The sequence below is a fragment of the Eimeria acervulina genome, genomic scaffold (assembly GCF_000499425.1).
Source record: "Eimeria acervulina Houghton genomic scaffold, Eah_scaff225, whole genome shotgun sequence".
NCBI lineage: Eukaryota > Apicomplexa > Conoidasida > Eucoccidiorida > Eimeriidae > Eimeria > Eimeria acervulina.
This window is the reverse complement of record NW_013550009.1, coordinates 25,690-45,534: the sequence shown is the minus strand read 5'-3', so window position 1 is coordinate 45,534 and position 19,845 is coordinate 25,690. Positions and strand designations below refer to the sequence as shown.

Here is a 19,845-nt window from a genome sequence, read left to right as displayed (position 1 = left end):
TATATATATATTATATATATATAAGATTTATATAGATACATGCATGCATAGGAGAGATGCATGCATAGGAGATATGTATGCACAAGAGATATACATAGATGCAGACATGCGTGTATAGTAAAGGTGCGAGCGTGCATGCAGAAATATATATGCATATATATGTATATATATGCATATATTTATGCACATTAAATTCATACAGAGATGCATGTATGCAGAGATGCATGCAGAAATATATATATTTATGCATATTGAATGCATGCAGAGATACATGAATACATCTGTGCATGCATTGAATATGCATGCATAAAGATTAGCTTACTCTATGACTGGCTCCCAGATATGCGTTGTAAGGTTTTTTATAGCGACTTTAATTCTTGCATGATGCATCTCTACTCTCCACTGTGTTGATTTTGCTTCTTTAAATGCATTATTATTTTGTTTCTGCATTAGCAGAAAGGGCCTTCCTTCTTCTACTCTAAACAATTGCAGTAAAACTTCTTCTTTTTCTCTTTTTCTCTTCGCTGTTGCAGACAGAAGAAACATATTTTCCACGTCGCGCATGCGAAAGGCAATGCCTATACTCCCCGCATCGAACGGCTGCAAGTTGTAGGCAATATAAAATAAAATAATTATAACAATAAACGCAGCTATAAATATAAACAATAATAATAATATTAATATTAATCATAATAATTATAGTAATAAGTATTATTATAATTATAATACAAGCAATAATAATAAAGCAATTACAATAATAACAATAATAATAATAATAATAAAAACAATAATAATAGCAATAAATAAAAACAATAATAATAATAATAACAATAACAATAGTCATCTCAGCATTAATAACAGCAATAATAATATTATATTTTGTGATTATGTTTAAAGGGGATTGTTTGTATTACTGGGGTGTACGTTGAGTGCATATATTCGATGAGCTTACGAGGAAGTTAATATGAAGAACACCGTCAAAGAAGTTTTTTCTTTTTAGCTGAGCAAAGCTTCCTTCTGTCGGCCCGTTGCCTTTAATTGCTGCTGTTTGTGCAACTGCAGGTTTGTGTTCAGCTCCGCCAGCATTAATTTCTGCGAAGCCCCAGCTGCTGTGGCTGTGGGAGCCTCTAGAGGTGCGTATGTTGTCTATAACATCGAAGACTTCAGGAAAAGAAGTATTAGTATACTCTAATACAAATGATTCAAAGCCAGCCTGTTGAACCCGCTGCTGCTCTGCTTGCTGCAGCTGCTGCAGCAACACTTCCAGCTGCTCTCCAACTGCACCTGAGCTGTTTAAAAGAGCAGCAGCAGCACCTTCGACATGCAGCAACCTGAATAACGTTGCATGCAGATACAGAAGCAGCAAAAGAACAATATGTACGAGGATATAAACGCGGCAGGGAACACAAGAAATAACTCCACAGGAAATACAAATATTTACTTACAAGCTGCTAGTCATTTTAAACAAACTCCTCTGCAATAAATCTGCAGGCTTTATTGAAGAAGATAAAGAAGAAGCAGCTGAGGCCCCTCCACTTTGAGCAGCAAAGACTGAAGTGGCGTCCAACCCGTGCACTTCGTCTGCACACAATTATCATCATCTACCGAGGAATAACAAGAAAAACAATATATTTTGATAGTTATTCATATATATATATGCACAGGGATAAATATATAGATATGTAGATATATATATATATATATATATATATATAGACAGAGACATCGACAAATGTGCAAATGAATGCGTACACACACGCACAAAGGGAGAGCGACAGAGTCAGTGACAGCGACAGCGGCAGAGGCAGAGAGCGGCAGAGACACAGAGAGACAGAAACAAGAAGAGATAGAGACAGAAAGAAAGAGACAGACACAGACAGAGACCTATACACCTAGATAGACAAAAAGAGAGAGACAGAGATAGAAGAGCGTACACACGCAAAGAATCTGCATGCAAGTGCAGACAGAAGCAGAGCGTGACTGTCCACGCATAACTCTGCATGCACATGCAAGTGCATGCAGCAGAGCCTCATCAGCAGCCTGCAGCTAACCCATTGTCTGCAGCACGTCGTTTATAATGTTCGCCATCATCGGACTAATAAGGACATCTTCCTTCTTCTCGTGCGGTGTCTCTGCAGCAGCAGATGCTGCAGCAGCATCCAACTCGATGAATGCAGTGGCGATAGAAGAGAGGCTCTCAATGGGGCAGTCCTGAAGCGAGCAGCAATTAGAAGAAAGAAAGCCGTAGAAATATATATATGTATAATTAATCATTGAGAGGCTTTCTATATTAAACAAACGCATGCAAACACCCCCCTTATTACCTTCGCCACTGGAACGATGCGGATGCTGCGAGTTACGCGGCCTCGGCGTTTGCTTGGCAGCGCTTGAAGTGCTGCTGCTGCTTCTGCATCAGCTGCTGCTGTTGCTGCTGCTGCTGGTGGTTGTTGAAGTTCATTACGGAGCTCGATTGTATTGGGTGTGTTGAGGGAGAGGGAGGCGACCCCGTGGCTGCTGCAGCCGTAGTAAGCTGGTAGTGGGTTTTCTAGAGAAACACTAACAACGCCTCCATCCCTTAATATGCCTGCATGCACTGCAGCACGACATATTGAGCTGAGGTCTGCGTACACTCCGCTGCCGTGGCTGCCTCCGAAGACAGGCAAAGAAGCGGCTTCTGCGCACCCCATAGGACACTGCACTACGACGTTCGTCTGCATGCAGACGCATGCATGCATGCAAGAGAAACAGCTTCTTTAATCATCTAATGCAGCAAGAGAGAAAACATATTTTTCCTTACGTTAGTAATACCGAAGAAAGCAGGGTGATGCGCCGCAGTGGCTTCGCAGCCGATATCAATATGGGGCCTGAAGAACGCGTTGCATGCACCTTTAAGAAAAGAAAGAAACACAACAAGAATCAGCAGCACTAGCAGCAACAGCAACAGCAACAGCAGCAGCTGCGCTCCGGATGGCTGGCTGTTGCACTCTCCTCACAGCGCTGTCTGCCCCTCGATTGCATTCGTAGAACAAACTGCCGCAGCCACTGCAGCCGTCTCAATATTAAAATATGCCGGGTCGCCTCCTGGTAGCCTCAGGCCTGTGAAAAGAAATATGAAGTGCTGTTCGCGCTGTATTAGATGCATTTAATACATAATATTCATATTTTTATATGCATGCATAGAAGTTTAGATATAGATATATAGATACAGATATATAGGAATATATGTATATATATAGCACATGTGTGTACATTTGAATATACACGTATGTAATAAATATGTACATATATATATGTATTGCGTAAGTTACTATTGAATTGTGTATAATATATTTTATAAGTACAGCAAAATCTATCGTAATAAACGTGCATATTAGATATATTATATTTAATGCAATATATGCACTATAATACACGCATGGGTAATAAACAAAGTAAATAAAGTGCGCATATGAATAATATAAGTATAGATAATGCAGGCATTACACGCATACAGCAAACAATAAAAAACATATATTATTCATACAATATAATGCATATTATATATATTATATTGAAAGCCTCTGACCTGCCGTAGGAGCATTTGTAGGGCTGGGGTTGGGTGGGGCGTTGGCGTCTATTAGCAGCGCCGTTAAATCTGTTGTTCCTGAGTAGAGGTCCTGCATGCAGAGGAGAGAAAATTAAAGTTAGTGAGTGCATGAGCTGCAGCATTTGGCTTCGCTGTTACTTTGAAACTGCCGCTGCAGCGCCCCTCTAAGCAGCCCATGTCCTGGGCTAAAGGCAGCACACCGTTCTCCTCATCAACAAAACCTGCATGCACAAGTAATTATAATTTGAAGATAAACAAAAAGACAAAGACAAAGGCAAACAAAACAAAGACAGTAAGGATGCAGTAATCATTTTATTTATTTTGCATGCAGAAATAACACAACAAATACAAATATAACAACAACGACAACAACAGCAGCCACAACAACAGCAAAACAATAGCAAGACAATAACAAAAACAACGGCAACAACAACAACAAGCACAGCAGCACAAATAATAATAGCAGGAATAAAGAAGTTGTAAGTACTTGCCTATTTGTTTGATGGCGACTTTGAGGGCGTGCAGTTGTTCTGCTGAGTTTAGAACGAGAGGCTCGAGGCCGTTTTCTGCACAGCGGAGGCGCAGAGACCCAACAGAGTGCAGTTTATTGGCTTTAAGTATTTCTTTTTCTGCTCCTTCTTTAGAAGAAGACAACGCGATCCCTCTGCTGTTCTTAATAAAATACATCGAAGTGCTGCTCTGCATATCGCAGAAGACGCGCAGAGGGTGTGGTGCACAGCGCGGTAAAATCCTACAAAGAAGATTTAATTGAACTTTCACTCAAATTCAAACTCTTTATTCTTTATTCCTCACCAGTAAAACCCAGAAGGCGCCTCTGGGCTGTTGGCAATCTTTGCAGCAAAACAATCTTCTGCAGGGTATGCTGGCGAATCTCCTAGAAAGAAAAAGAGAGAATGAATGATACAAATAAAACTTTTATATAGTGCCTGCTTCTGATGTACCCGGAAGATAGCCCAATTGAACAGGATTACTCCCTCCTCTTGGGGTCAGCGAATCAGACAGAAGAGAGGCATGCAAAGCTGTTGTTTCTTCTTCTAGTGCTTCTGCGCGTTTCTTAAACTCTTCTTTCTCTGATACGCAGGTTTCTGCTAATGGACGGCTATCGATGAGTTGTTTGGTTTTGTTGCCGAGAGTGCGGGAGCGGAGGAGGACATCTTCTTCAATGGAGTTTATTTTTTCAGCCATTTCTACTTCGAATTCATGAACGGGGAGAAGAAAGTATTTATCTCTTGCATCTTGTGAGTTTGCAGCTTCCTTGCAATCCCCTACTGCGGTATCCATACGGCTAGCCAGAGCGAAGATCTCGCGTATTCCATAGACAAACTCCTCGTCTATCTTCCCGTTGGTTGCATGCGGATGCGTCATTAGAATGCGCACGTGCTGCGCCTCAGCAGCCCCAGGCAGCATATCCAGGGTTACGTTAGAAGGATTGGCAGCGTTCTCTGCGACATCGCTGATAAGCAAGCAGCAACCATTCATTAACATCTCTTTCTCTCTCCCTCTATCAGTCTGTTCAGGCAGCACTCTGCATAAGCAAGAAACACTCACGTATACGTCTTGCCGTCGGCACTGAGCTGCACTTTGTATGCCATTGGGGGATATTCCCAATCGAGACGAACGGCGGCTAAACGGGCTGCTTTACCTGAGCATCGATGTACAAATGTAATGTTTTTTCTTCTTTTTTTTCGTTTCGTTCAGTTTTTCTGATGAATGTCTCTCACCCAAGTCAAGATCAAATGCTACAATGTGTTCCTCTGCGTCCGGGAAGGCCCCTGATGCCCAGAAGGTATTTACGTCTCTATCTAGCGCCAGCGCAGGCTTGTGTTCGTCCCCCGCGGTGCTTTCGCAGCTAGCAGAGGCGCCCAAAGCTGCAGCAATGTCGCCTGTGCCTGGCTCTGAGCCGTGCACTTCCTTTTGCGTCATGCAGAAGAAACCCGAAGCCTGGAGGCGCAGCTGGGAGTTCGGCTCTGCGCTCCAAGACGAACGGCCATCGCCTTCTTCGAGTGCTGTTGCGCAGCTGCTCAGCACCACTGCGCCTCCCCCTGCAGAAGAGAGATGTTTGTTATTTTTTTTCTCTTGTTGTTGCGGGGTGGTGATGTTTCGTGTTGTGATGCAGAGTGTGGTTTGCCTTGATTTAATTTAGGTATTGTAATTGTAAATGCATATACAGGGGGAGGGAGAAGAAACGAAACTCCTTGCAAATTGTATACAACAAGAACAAACCTTCTGTCTTTCCGTCTCGCAGCACAATGCATTTTTTGGGGTCACTCCTCAGAGATGAGATTTGCCTGTTGATGTTCTGCACCCATATTTCCTGCACTCTTTAGCTGTAGAAACAGAAATGCATGCATGCAAATAAAGCAAAAACAACGTACTCTTCCATCTCCAGCGGCAATAGCCCGGCTGCATGCATCCAGCACCACATGAGCTCCTTCTTTGTTGAAGGCGCCTCCTTCTACCTGAAGCGTTGTTGTTTGCTTGTCTGTTTGTTTGTTTGTTTGTTTGTTTGTTTGTTTAGTGTTTGTTTGTTTGTTTAATTCGTTTGTTTGGTGTGCAGTATGCAGACCGAAGGCTTAAAAGGCGGCTAACCTGAAGACACATTTCGCTCTCTTTGCTCGTTATTCCCGCCACAATCATCAGCTGAGGCTCCCCAGTCTCTATTGGCTTTACTTCGCTGATACCGAAGTAATCGTGCAAAGCCTTGCGCATGCTGATCATCACGCCCTTCACGGTGTGCGGGTGGTCAAAGAAAATGTCCTCATTAAACGCAACTGAAACAATCATATATTAAATATATGTACAATATACATGTATATGAATACATACAATATATATATATATATGTATGTATATATATATATACCATGCATGCATTCAGTGTGGGTGAATGCATGCTTTAATGGACGCATAGATGCGTGCATAAATGTATTCATACATCCATGCATAAATGCATGCACAAATGCACTCATGCATGCATGCATAAATGCATGCGTGAGCGCATGCGGAGTGGGTTCAGCTTGAATGGGGCTGGCGCTGCCACCGGCAGTAGGATATCGGGCATACCGTCATTGCTGGGGGTTCTCTTGAACGGACTCGCAACTACCCAGTTCCGTCCGTCAGTAGATATGGAGATTTGTACCATCTGCACCGGGCATCAAGCAGCAGCATTAAGTAGAAGAACCGAGATTGATAACGACAAAGAAACGAGCAACAGACCTCTGGCGAGTACGCCCATGCAACTCGCAATCCGCGCAACACCGTCGGAGCTTCCAGAGTCGCACTCCATGTGACTGTGGAGACAAAGTGCAAATTAATTACCGAAGCAAAAGCGTTTAAAGACAACAGACTAACAAACCTTGTTCATCATCCGTGTGATGCCCTGCGCTACACCAGTACGAGGGGCCAGGCTGCAGCGCCTGCGCCGCTTCAAATTCAGGGCCTTGAGAGGAGGATGCCTTTGCTTGTTCAAAGCTTGCAGCAGCATCAGCTGCTGGGAAAGTAATAATCAGCACAAGCACAAGAACATAAGACGTCAGCAACCGGCAGATCGTGCATGCTTTGCTGAACATGTTCATCGGCACTGCTGACGGTCCGCTGGGGATGGGAAGCTGCACTTCTAGCGCGTGAAGAAGACCTTTTCAGGTTCGAACCCGCTTAGCTCCTACTTGTTTTAATCTTCAGTTTGTATGCACGCAACATCGAGTTTCTTTTCCCAGGTAGCGCCTTCTTTGTTGCCTTCAACAACGGACCAGGATTTGGGGTGTATGCGCAGCTCGCATCCAGTTCAACTGTGCAGAAACCAACAGCTTCTCACCACTTTTGTAATACTAGCTGCAAGGCCCAACGTAACGGTTTTGCCAAAGGTGCATAATCGCTGTACTCTACTATGTTTCTTGCAAGCGTTCTTTATTCTGCTGCACTCGTTCAAAAAAGGGTTTCCGCAGGAAGCGACGGTAGGCAGTCCGTCGTCCATTTGTTGAATGATTTATTATTTGGAGCGAAAATGTATTGCAATATGGCTTGCAAACATAATCCTGTGGTTTGACTGATTCTGCGATAAAGAGATCTCTGCCTCTGAGCGCTCTGTTGTAAAGGAACGCCAACTACGGCGACCGAATTTGCGAGAAACAGAGAGCAAAATGCTGATACGGCTCCATAAATACAAGCCAGAGGTCATGCGCAGACATTTCTGCTGCAGAAGACGTTTATTTCCTCGTCCTTTCACGGAGCGCAGCAGCAAGTCCTACAGGCAGCTGCTACGTGCATGCGCGTGGCAAGGCGACAGCTGCCCTATATAAGCAGATGATCAATCAGCAGCAACAGCGATGCACAACGGGGTAATAAATTTATGCATAGACGCTCACAGCGTCTTAATGCATGCATCTTTAAGGTAACAATTCACTAGACTGGGGAGCTCGGCACATGGCGGGATAGCCGACTCATTCAGAGCGCTTCCTGCAACTTTTGTTAGGAGCGCAACTAACTGCTGCGTCTCCGTTCCTTCAAAAGAAGCTCGTCTTATGCAAACTTCATACATGTATGCATGCGTGCATGCATGTTGGTCTTCATGCATACTGAAACGGACGCACGAGAACGAACTTCTCCCTTTATGAACGATATAAATGCAGTAAGTTCTTTATACAGAAACATGAAGCCGTGTGCAATGAATACGCAGACTATGGCTTGAGCTGCATAGTGGGCATGCTGGCGGGTCTCTTTAGACTGGCTCTGTTTCTCATTGCATCTGGCTTGCAGCAAAAGTCTAGCAACTACTCGCTCTGCTGGTTCAGGTGCACAGACACCCCGCACGAGCAGTAAGGCCTTTCTCCCGCTTTAAACGAGCAGCAAGCATGCATTTAAAATTACTTCTAATGAAGATCCGGTAAGGGGCCGGTTCTGTGCTTGTTACAGTTCAGTACAGCGCGTCGTTGTATTTGTTATAATACTGCCTTCGCCCAAAACAAAACAAAGGCAGAACAAGCAAAAGAGTTGGGTAAAAATATGTGAATATGCGATTCATTGGCTTATCAGGCAAGGAGAAATATATTATTTATTCATATCTGGCCGCTGGGGAAGACTGAGGCAGAGTAACGGCGTAACGCACGGCCCCCAACGGGTAATGATGAGAATGGGTTTAGTAACACAGTGATAATACCAAATATATGTATATATATATATATATACATATATATACATATATATGGAGGTTGTTCTGGATCTTAGGGGAAAGATGTACGCGAAACCTGATGTGTTACAATATCCTCCTCGCTGCGTTCAGCTGGTCTTGCAGAACATGTGCTGCACCGCCGGCGGGAAACATTAATCAATTTAAAGTTAAGTAAAAAAACAAAATGTAAAAACCATCTAACAGCAAAACAAACAAACGAACAAGCAAGTGAACGCAGAGAAGAGCTGTATTATCACCGAACCTTCCAGCAGGGCACGAGCGAATCGGCGGCGGTGCCTCGGAGGGACTGGCAGCTATTCTAAACAATATTATTTGCGACAACTTTGGGGAAAAAACATATTTTCGGTAATTTGCGAACTATTTAAATACACATGTGCAAAAAACCGTCAGGTTTAGATCCTTTAAAGGCAACCGATCAGCGTGCGAATGCCTCGCACTACCGAACAACCCCCCACCACCGCGTGCGTCGCTACAGTAGAACCATCAAACTAATTGAGTTTATGGCATCATTTTATTAATTACAACTTCAATTAATATAAACAACGGATAAAATTCATTTTTCTGAATATTTTACCAAAAAATACAAAAACGAAACTGCGCACGGGTCGGCGGACGGCAGAATGGCCGAGTGGTCTAAGGCGCTGCGTTAAGGCCGCAGTCCGAAAGGGCGTGGGTTCGAACCCCACTTCTGTCATTTATTGACTATAGTTATATTTGTGTTTGTTTAACTATAATGCAATAAAAGGCATTTTAATTCACATTTGTGGACTTTGTTTATTAAAGATGTTTCTCCCTAGCGTGTCTAGAACGGCACTTTCCCTCTCTTCACTTGCGTATTACTTAACTCCTCATTTTTCTCAACTCGTACCAGGCAAAACAAAGAAATAATTATGCACAAAACGCACGGAAGAGAAGCCACTGATTAGCTGGCAGAAGAAACTGAAACAAAATAATAATATTAGTTTGCATGCAAGCAAAGAATACACACACTTTCGCGTCTTTGCAGTTAAAGATTGTCTTAACTGGAACAACTAATGATAACGGCCCTTATAAATTGGAGAACAGACGGCAGAATGGCCGAGTGGTCTAAGGCGCTGCGTTAAGGCCGCAGTCCGAAAGGGCGTGGGTTCGAACCCCACTTCTGTCATTTGTCTGTGTTCTGCAGTGTATCTACACCTCTTTTAGTTGTATATTATTTTGCAGAGTCTCCTCCGGCTTCAGTCTGTCCTTTGATCCCTATTTGTGTTGCCTTCTCTATCTGCTGCATCTTCACGCTTACAGCTGCAACAGTGCCAACTGTTGTTTAATTAAGTGAGGAGATAATAATTATAACAATTATTATAATAGCTGCAAGAAAGAATGAAGCGGTTTGCCAATATAATAACGATATAAAGCGTTCAAATCTCTCATATTGACGTCTGCAGCCAAAAGGAGAAGACCTTGAAAAAATCAGTACCCCCTTTAATGCGTATTTTTCCTTTTAAAGCCTTTTTAGCATTTCTCTTTTCTTTTGAATAGTAGCTGACGTCAATTCTTTAAGGGTTTGCACGCATTTTACCCCCTTTAATCCCCCTAATATTCTCACAAATCAAATAAGAGATGCAGCAAAAAGGCAAAGTATTTGAATTTATTTGATGCGCTAAATTCTGCCGTCCGCAGCAGGCAGAATGGCCGAGTGGTCTAAGGCGCTGCGTTTAGGCCGCAGTCCGCAAGGGCGTGGGTTCGAACCCCACTTCTGTCATTTATTGAAACTAATTACCTTTTAAATATTTCGCTACTCAATATCATCAAAATAAGGTAATAATTCGGCCGATTTTGCCGAAGAAAGCAGGCAGACAACTGAGGTGCTCCGCGCATCACACCGGTAGTAGTTCCACGTGCTACTCACAGCAGATCTTGTCTGTTAAAGCTGTAGTGAAATGGACATAATACGCAGTAATTTTTTCCGATAATCTTTAATTCTTTTAAAGAGCTTTTCATTAAACCTAATTTTGTTATGATCGCCAACATTTATTGAGAACAGCGACAACATCACCAGGCTATCGATTAACATCGTCAGTGGACTGCCGGCGAATCTGCCTGCCGGTGTTTGTGAATTGTGATTGAAAAACCTCTTTTTTGTCTTAATATATAGAACAGTAAAATTGATAATATTTTATTTCTTCTTTATTTCAAATAAACTCGATTTCCCCTTCTCGTGATGTCTAGCGTCGTACTGAAACCGTCACCAACTTGATTCACCGTCCGATTTGCGTTTCATAGGAACACAAAGTCGAATTCCTTGAATATTTTTCCTTCTATTCTTAAATCGAATATAAAATAAACAAATATATTTGATAAATAAATGCATACAGGATATAATAACTGCAGGAAGATAGAAATAAGATTCTCCCTCTTATTATTAGCAGTGGTTTCGCACCCCGCTCTCGGCAGAATGGCCGAGTGGTCTAAGGCGCTGCGTTAAGGCCGCAGTCCGAAAGGGCGTGGGTTCGAACCCCACTTCTGTCATTTATTGAAATTAATAATTTTTTACAAATTACTTAACTTTTTTACCCAACTGTATTCATTTGATATAATTATTCAATCGATTTTAGAGTGAAAGACAGACAAATGGAGTGCTGCACGCTTTTGTCACTGTTAATTTGTTGAAGTCGTCCAAACGAATAATAAATGAACACGATATAAACAACTTAAATAAACAATTCAAATGAATGAACAATTCAAATAAGCAATTCAAATAAACAATTCATATAAACAGTTCAAATAAACAATTCAAATAGACACTCCATATTAACAATTCAAATACAGACTTTATATTAACAATTTAACTAAACAATTCAAATAAACAAACAACTCAAATAAATAAGCATATCAAATGAATAAGCAATTCAAATAAACAACTCAAATACAGACTATATTCAAATAATTCAAGTAAGCATTCTATCTAAGCAATTCAAATAGGCAACAATTCAAATAAACAACTGAAATCAACAAGCAATTCAAATAAATAAACAATTCAAATAAATAACAATTCAAATAAATAAATGAACAGTTCAGCTAAACAACTCAAATAAATAAAAACTCAAATAAATAACAATTCAAGTAGACGAGAATCCAAATAAACAAACAATATCAACTCAAATAAATGTCTATTCAAATAAACAATTCAACTAAACAATTCAAATAAATAACAATTTTTGCGACAGTAGGCAGAATGGCCGAGTGGTCTAAGGCGCTGCGTTAAGGCCGCAGTCCGAAAGGGCGTGGGTTCGAACCCCACTTCTGTCATTTATTGAATTTGAAATTAATTTCTTTCTTTATTTATTTTATTTTCTTTATGTTTGTTTGTTTCTGGTCGATTGGAAGGTGTGAAAACAGCAGCTCAAATCACTAATAGATAGCTAGCTAGCTAGAAAGATAGCTAAATAGATAGATAGATAGATAGATAGATAGCCTGCATAGCTAGCTAGTTGTCTAGCTATTTAATTGTTGGTGAGTCTGGCCACGACTAGTGTTAGTGATATATATGCCGATGCTTTTTTCTTTTCTTTTCTAGGGAAAATTCGGCCCCGCGCCAATTAAAGTGAGAAAAAAAGTAGATAAAAATAATAAATACTATAAAGAGCTTAAAGTTCTTAGAAAGTAAAAAACTCATTATTTAAAGGACTTCAGCGATTACCGCCGTCTTCCTATGTAAAAAGTCGCATAAAAATATTTTGCAAGACGATTGGCGATAGGACGAGGTGTATGTACACCTGAATGAAGTAGACTTTTCCTTGTTTATTTACAGCTTATGAAGTTCAATTATCTTTCTTGCTTGGGTTTTCTGTCGGTTTAACAGCAATAAAAAACCCCCAAAACTGCAGGCCTTTTGCTACTCTTTCTTTTTTGCTTCTCCAGCCTTCCCTTAGATCTTGAAAATCTTTCAAAGTAAACAGATGCATAAAATCTTCTTTCTTTTCTTCTAAACGCCGACTCTCCTCATCCAGCGCCTTCATCCACCTGCACAAAAGCAAATAATAAAAAAGAGAAGCGCTGCTCGATGCTGCCGGCATATCTTTCATTGTAGTAATAATAATAGAACAAATAATTATTCTACGCATTTACTTTATTATTATTATTATTATTATTATTATTATTATTATTGTAAATGATTAGATGTATTATTATTCACCTCTCCGTGTGGTTTTCGGCCTTAATAACGTTAAACCCTGCTTCCTGCAGCAGTTGTTTATACACCTCAAGCTGCACAAGTTTATAGTTTCTGTCTTGCAAATATGCTTTAAACTCCTCATCCCACTTCTCTTTCGGGCCGCAGCAGTAGTCGGTTATCACCAGCTGTACAGACACCCCAAGTAGACAAAGATAGCAATTATTATATATATATAAATATATATGTATATATTTATATAATATAATGTGCTATACAACAATAACACCAACAAGAATAATATCGACGTGCGAGGTATAATAATAGTAATTATTATTATTATTAATTACAGTAATATATAACAAATACAGCAATAACAAACAGCACTTCACCTCATTTTTTTTTAATTAAAAATTTTTAAGTTTGTACTTACTTGGCCGCCTGGCTTAAGCCATTCAAATGCTTTTAAGAAGAGCAGTTTCTTCTCGTAGATATCGAAGTGCAGCACAGTGTCTCTGCTGTATACCAAATCTAGAGAGCCTGGGGCTATCGGAATGCTAAGGGCATCAGCAACAAGAAAGTTTAAATCGCTTCTTTCGCTGTATCTTTCTTTTGCAATAGAAATCATATTTGCAGATAAATCTACACCCAAAACATTTGCAGAAAATCTATCTGCTAGTGCGGCGCTGCTGCCACCTATTCCACAACCAACGTCTACAAAAAAGCACACACAAACAAACGCATGCAATAGCAATTAAAGTTTATTATACTGCTGCTAATGCTGCTATTCACCGTCTTGATCTCGCTGCAGCAGCTACGATTGCTGCTTCAACATTATGTCGCCGCTGCTACACCTACTCATTTTCTTAACTACTGCTGCAGCACTTCTGCCTCGCTGCTGCTGCTGCTGCTGTTGCTGCTGCTGCTGTGGAGACTAACCGATGGCTTTGCCAGACTTGGGCAGAGAAATATGCTCAAGGATTTCTGCTGTGGTGTCGCCGCCTCCAGAGGAAACGAATCCGCTGCAGCAGCAAAAAAAGCCAACAGCAATTAAAATAATTGCTGCTAACCAACAGCAGCAGTAGCAGCAGCAGTAGCAGCAGCAGAAGGAGAAGCAGCAGCAGCAGAAACAGCAAAAACAGCAGCAGCATTCTCATTTGCTTCGCTCACCGGCCAAAGACAAATTCATAGCGCAGAATACCTGCGAAGAGAAAAGAACAGAAGCAGCAAAGGGGGCAATATAATAATAGTTGCAGCAGAAAGGAGTTTAGTACACGAAAGACACAAACAATTATAATAAATGCTCAGCAGCAGTCGCAGCAGAGCAGCAAACGACAACAAACTCATAAAAATAAAACAAACAAAGCAACATCTTCTCATCATCTCCTTTCATATCTTTGTGTATAATCAGCGCATCTGGTGCATGCATACTGTCTCTACATGCATAATAACAACACCGCAGAAACACTCTAGAGGAAGAAACAAAAGATTTGCTGCTTATTTGAGGTGTGACTTAAGCATCGTTATGCAGGGTATGTAAACAAAGAAGAAATGCAACGCATGCATGCCGTGTACATACAGCATTGAGTAAACACCGTCTCACCGTTCTTGGAGTACTGACGGGAGTCGAGGGCCTCCTGGCGTTTTTTTGTTTCATCGCAGTTATCCGTGGAATTCAACACGCAGTTCAGAGTCGCCATTGTGGTGGATAAGGAAGCTGAAACCCTCTAAACTCTGCAGCACCCTGCAAACAAACAAACAGCAAAAACAGCTTGCACACTCTCCCGAACAATCCAGGGAAAACCAGGCATATTTCAGCCTCTTAGAAGAAGTAGCAGGAATAATTTCGCCTTCGCTAGCATGTTCTCTTTGATGCTGAGACGCATGCTGTGTAGCTAGTTGATTAGATCCTGAGACTTCGGCCGTCTTGCAGCCATGGAGGCGCAGGTGTATGAAGGAGAGGGTAAAGTCTCGCCTTCTTAACCAGTTGTTTAAGGTTTTAAAAAACTGGAAATTGCGAATTTTTAGACGGTATTCTGGTGTATGCAAAGCACAGACAAACAAGCTCACCGTTAAACAAATGTATTCGTGTAGTAGACAAACGAAGATCAAGCACCGAACCGACGGAATCAAGGAAGAATTCGGAAAGCTGTACAACAAGACGACAGAAAATACCGAGAAAACCCCAAAGAAATATCTAATTAATGTTATTTGAACGCTGTTTATGCACAACCGACTTTCACCAACCCTTAGCTGCACATACACCGCAAGCGGAGGGTGAGCGAGGCCTGGTGAGCTGCAGCGGCTAACTAGCGAAAAACACAAGTAAATGCAGCGTTTTTAAACTAAGAATATACATTTTAATGCATTTATTATATGTTTTAAATTAAACAAAATTCAATTACTTCCCTGCAGCAAGAAAATACTCGCATGAAACAGACCATCGGCATCACTACATCATTCGTCCATGCGCAGCTTGATCAGTCTACTGGAATATTGCATAAATGGTAACTGATTTTAATTTGATTAATTATAATTATTTATTTGTTGGTAAGTGAATTAAATGAATAATTCTCTCCCATATGCAGTGGTGGCTGGCAATCTAGCCTGCCCTCCGCTTCCCCCAGAGGTCGTTCCTCCCTAGTGATTAGAGAGAAGAAAATGCCGCGTTTTTCCCTCTTTACAACCTGAATAGCTATTAATTACTCCATTTTTATTGCGTTCATGCCGTTACATTTCGAGCTGATAGACCCAATAGGCAAAGGAAGCCTCTGCACGATCTGAACGTGCAAAGAGCGGATCTTCATCGATGAATCACGAGCAGTGTTGAACACGGCACAAAAAAAGAGGGTTTCTTGCTTCCTATCAAACGCGCAACCCGCTGTTTATTTATTCCTAATACACCCCAACTCATGACACATACACACCCCAACTCATGACACATACATACATGCTAAAGTGTCTCCTGCATCTGCTGCACACAATGCACAGATAAAACTGCTAATACTCCCTTGTTTTCATCATCGCTCGTCTTGTTCCTCTTCCGATCTCATCATCTGACAGTTTTCAGCTTAATTTTAGGTTGCATGCGACTGGCGCTTTGGCTGGTCTGTACACCAGATTGCTGTGTTTGTTCAATTCCAATCTATTTTGTTTTTGTTTATTAGTAACGCTTTCGCTGGGAGCATAGTACAAACAGACAGCACCAGCTGGGGAGACACACGAAACACCTCGACAGATGCAGCAGTAAACAATGCAGCATTAAATAACAAATACTTCAATTCTACTCGCCCCTCATCCCTCTACATAAAAACCCTATAAAGCCTCTTCCTTCTCTGCCCGCAACAAAGGTATTCAATAAATAAATAAATGAGTAAATTAACAATTGAATGAATTAATAGAGAATAGACAAAATTCTCATTTTCGCCTTCTTACTTCAACTGCTGGCAAATTCAGCAAGTTGAACAGAACAAACAAAGCAAAGCCCCCACTAAACACCCCCCTAGCAGCAAACCAAAGATTATCCCTGGCGCGTCTGCTGCTGCTGCAGCTGCTGCAGCTGCTGCATCTGCAGCTGTTGCTGCAGCTGCTGCAGCTGCTGCATCTGCAGCTGTTGCTGCAGCTGCTGCAGTTGCTGCAGCTGCTGCTGCAGCTGCTGCAGTTGCTGCTGCTGCTGCTGCTGCTGTTGATGCTGCTGCTGCAGTTGCTGCAGCTGCTGCATTCACTCCGTGAGTAGCAGCAGCACGCTGTCCATACTGGCACGGCGGGGTGTACGTACAGCACACCAAACCTTCACTTCTTGCCTCATTGTTTGCAAGGCACAACACAAAACCAGTTATCGGGCTGTATGCACAGCGTAGAAGAAGACGAAACACCTCGAGGTGTACATACACCGGAGCTCTCTGCTGCTGATTGCCGTCCCCTCCTTTTTCTCTTGCCTCCCTCCACAAGGCGTCGCTGCTGAGGTGTACGTAGGCCAGCTGCTGATACCGGTGCTGCTGTTGCTGCAGTTACTGCTGCTGCTGCTCCTAGCCTTCCCTTCTCTAAGTTATTATCGTCAATCCTACACTCATCTCGCCTTTAAGTACTTCCCTATGCGGACCTGGCAAAGCGGCTGCTCGGGCCTGAAGGCGCCGACTAACATCACCGCCTCCTTAGAATTCGGCCACTTGTGCAGTATTACCTCTGACGAGAAACGGCATTTCGCGGGGACTGCAGCAGCAACAACAGCAGCAGCAGCAGCAGCAGAAGCAGCATAAGAGACAGCAGCACAGGTAGCAGCAGCAACAGCAGCAGCAGCTACCGCCGAAGCAGCAAAACAGCTGCTGCACAAGTCTTCTAAGGGGCCGTTTGCCTCTGTTTCGGCAATTGTGGGGGGAAAGAGGGGCACCATATACACCTTGATGAATATTTGTTCACTATTGAATCCGCTTCTTCTCAAGTGTTATATTCTATCCGCTGAGGGGCTGCGCATGCATGCATGCAGCTGTATGCATTGCACATGTAGCTGTATGCGTTGCTGCATGCATGAATGCATGCATGCAGCAGGGTGTTGTTTGTACCGCAAGTGAGACTCACGAGACAACCACTTGTGTATTTTTCCAGCCCCGTCGAAGAAAACCACTTGGCCCCCTCTGTTTGTTCTTTTTGCTCCGACTTTAATCAGAAAATCAAAGAAGGAACTCGGCAGCAATTGCATCAGCTGCGCATACACCCCAGCAACAAAACAACTGCAAACAATCGTCTCACGCGGCCCCTTCAGGTGTCTATGCAGGTCCTGCGGCACCAGCGGAATGATATCTTTCGCTCCTCCCCTTCACCCCTAACCACTGATATTAACAAAAAGTCATCCATGGATGCATATTCAGCTGCTGCTGCTGCATGCAATACACAGAGAAACCCCCCAACCTCCCCACGAAAAAAGAGAAAGGAAAAGAAGATAAAATAGAAGATAAAACGAGAAGAAAGTAGATGCAGGGAGTTCAAGCCCTGGGGTGTACCGACAGCTTCCTCTTTCGGTTTATGTTTAGTTATTAGCATTGTGCGTCTTACAGGGAAGAGAATGCCACCGAAGAGAGGAAAGGGTCTATAGGGGCGCAGCGCGCGGCTGCAGGCTGTCCATACAGCTGAACGCAGGTGCTGCAGCAAACCGTCTCCGTCGCTGCTCCAAACAAAGGGAGGGAGGAAGGGGGCCCCAAAAGACACCGCGGCGTACAGCTGTTTACCATCTACTTCAACTCGTGTTATATTATCAGGCGGAATCGGCAGCGTCAGCACTGGCCGCCACCCCTCCGCCTCTCCTGCTGTACGTACACCCCACACGACCAACTCCACAACGAATCTCAGCAGCAGCAGCAGCAGCAAAAAGAGCAGCAACAACCCTTCTCAACAGCATCTCAAGGGCATTGGGTTCATGCACGCAGATGAACCCAAACACATAAAAAAGGCAGGGGCCCACTCCTCGCAGTGCCGGTTGTCTGCTTATTTTCACGTGTCTGTACACCTCAATCGCAACTGCAACAACCGGAGACAGCCGCGAGAGCAGCACAAGCTCGCAGAAAAGACGCACTGGCCTCAGATGAAGAGGAAAAGGGGTAATAGCGGATCTGCCGAGCGTTTAAAGCTGCAACAAAGACGCCGGATTTGTCGTAAGTAACCACCGCCCCGTTAGCAAAGGGAATGCCTTCTCCTACAACTTCTGCAGTGTCTGTTCTGCTCAAACAAATGCAAAAAGCAAATACACCGCAGGCGCACACAAGCTGTGGGAGAGCTGCAAAAGCAGCAGCAAAAGCACCAGCAAACGCTGCTCAGAAGCACCCCAGCTGCAGCAGCAGCAGCAGCAGTGCATGCGTACTTGAGGTCAACAGAAAGCAGACGGCCTGTGCCCCAGTTGGCACCTTCGAACCCAATGAGGCCGAACTGCGCAGACACCCGAACAGGCACTCTACCGTACAGCACTGAACATAAACCCTAACCCCAAAACCCTAACCTCTAAACCCTGAGGCAAGCAGATAGCATGTACGGCCTTCTACCCTTCCCCCCCACCCAACCGTCTCCTCCTCTATACGATGTTGGGGGTATTTGGTGCGTAAGCACCCTTTCTGCGGTGTCTTTACAGCTGAAGACCTGCGGCCTTAGTTTGTATGCTCACCCTGCCAGCGTCGCTGCGGCTGGATGAGTCAGTAACGTAGAATTTTCCGTTGACTTGTTCTGTTACTGCATTTGGAATATGCAGTTTTGCGGAGCCAGCTCCTTTCAATAGCTCTTGTGCTGCTGCGGCAGGCGTGGGGTGTACGCCCAGCTCGCGCTGACGAGCTGAGGGGACTGACACCTGCAGCAGGCCTCTCCATCCATCACAAACAATTAAACTTAAACTTCTGTCTTCTTTTGCCGGAGCCGAAGCAAACTGAAGGCCCAGAGGCCGCGAACAACGGGTTGACTCGCGCCTTTGCCCCTCCACCGAACATGCAGAGCCGTAGTGAGACCCTAAACAAATACATTTTTAAAGCAAGAACAAGTAAAAAACAATTTAAAACTTCATATTTCTAAAATTAATGAATGCAACACCATTACGCACAAATAATACGCAGAAAGACAAAACCCCCAGCAAGAGGAAAATACATACAAATAGGTGCGCCGCGGTGAATACAAACGCGTGCATATATATATATATATATGCATATATATATGCATATATATACGTATATATATAAGATAAGCACAAATACATAAGCACAGCCTTACGCCTATGTAGGTACATATGTATAAACACGAAAATATTGGTGCCAACATATGCATGTAGAGCAATATGTCTATATCACATGTATACAATGTACATATATATGTATATATGTGCATATATATATATATATATATATATATATATATATATATATATAA

General features: G+C 42.8%; 4 protein-coding genes across 4 annotated transcripts in view; all 4 read right to left on the bottom strand.

The window, feature by feature from the left end:
• Positions 1-2,046: 2,046 nt before the first annotated feature.
• Positions 2,047-2,687, bottom strand: EAH_00026800 (hypothetical protein; the record flags this gene model as incomplete). The annotated part of the gene is made up of 2 exons (XM_013396498.1): positions 2,047-2,211; positions 2,325-2,687. 2 exons carry the CDS (start codon positions 2,685-2,687, stop codon positions 2,047-2,049), a joined length of 528 nt encoding a protein of 175 aa, XP_013251952.1.
• Positions 2,688-4,522: 1,835 nt separating this feature from the next.
• EAH_00026790 (hypothetical protein) lies at positions 4,523-7,176 on the bottom strand (the record flags this gene model as incomplete). The annotated part of the gene is made up of 4 exons (XM_013396497.1): positions 4,523-5,132; positions 5,250-5,735; positions 6,174-6,378; positions 6,963-7,176. 4 exons carry the CDS (start codon positions 7,174-7,176, stop codon positions 4,523-4,525), a joined length of 1,515 nt encoding a protein of 504 aa, XP_013251951.1.
• A 5,287-nt stretch (positions 7,177-12,463) lies between these two features.
• EAH_00026780 (hypothetical protein, conserved) lies at positions 12,464-14,645 on the bottom strand (the record flags this gene model as incomplete). The annotated part of the gene is made up of 7 exons (XM_013396496.1): positions 12,464-12,484; positions 12,674-12,797; positions 12,970-13,133; positions 13,379-13,659; positions 13,885-13,967; positions 14,116-14,146; positions 14,549-14,645. The coding sequence occupies 7 exons, from the start codon at positions 14,643-14,645 to the stop codon at positions 12,464-12,466; spliced, it is 801 nt and encodes a 266-aa protein (XP_013251950.1).
• Positions 14,646-16,465: 1,820 nt separating this feature from the next.
• The window catches only part of EAH_00026770 (strictosidine synthase domain-containing protein, putative), a gene marked incomplete at both ends in the record, with an annotated part of 4,474 nt that continues 1,094 nt past the window's right edge, over positions 16,466-19,845 (bottom strand). The window contains 7 exons of the mRNA XM_013396495.1: positions 16,466-16,660; positions 17,048-17,157; positions 17,524-17,647; positions 17,998-18,248; positions 18,515-18,657; positions 18,800-18,864; positions 19,097-19,276. Coding sequence (XP_013251949.1) covers positions 16,466-16,660; positions 17,048-17,157; positions 17,524-17,647; positions 17,998-18,248; positions 18,515-18,657; positions 18,800-18,864; positions 19,097-19,276 — 1,068 coding nt within the window. The remainder of the gene's footprint in view (positions 16,661-17,047; positions 17,158-17,523; positions 17,648-17,997; positions 18,249-18,514; positions 18,658-18,799; positions 18,865-19,096; positions 19,277-19,845) is intronic.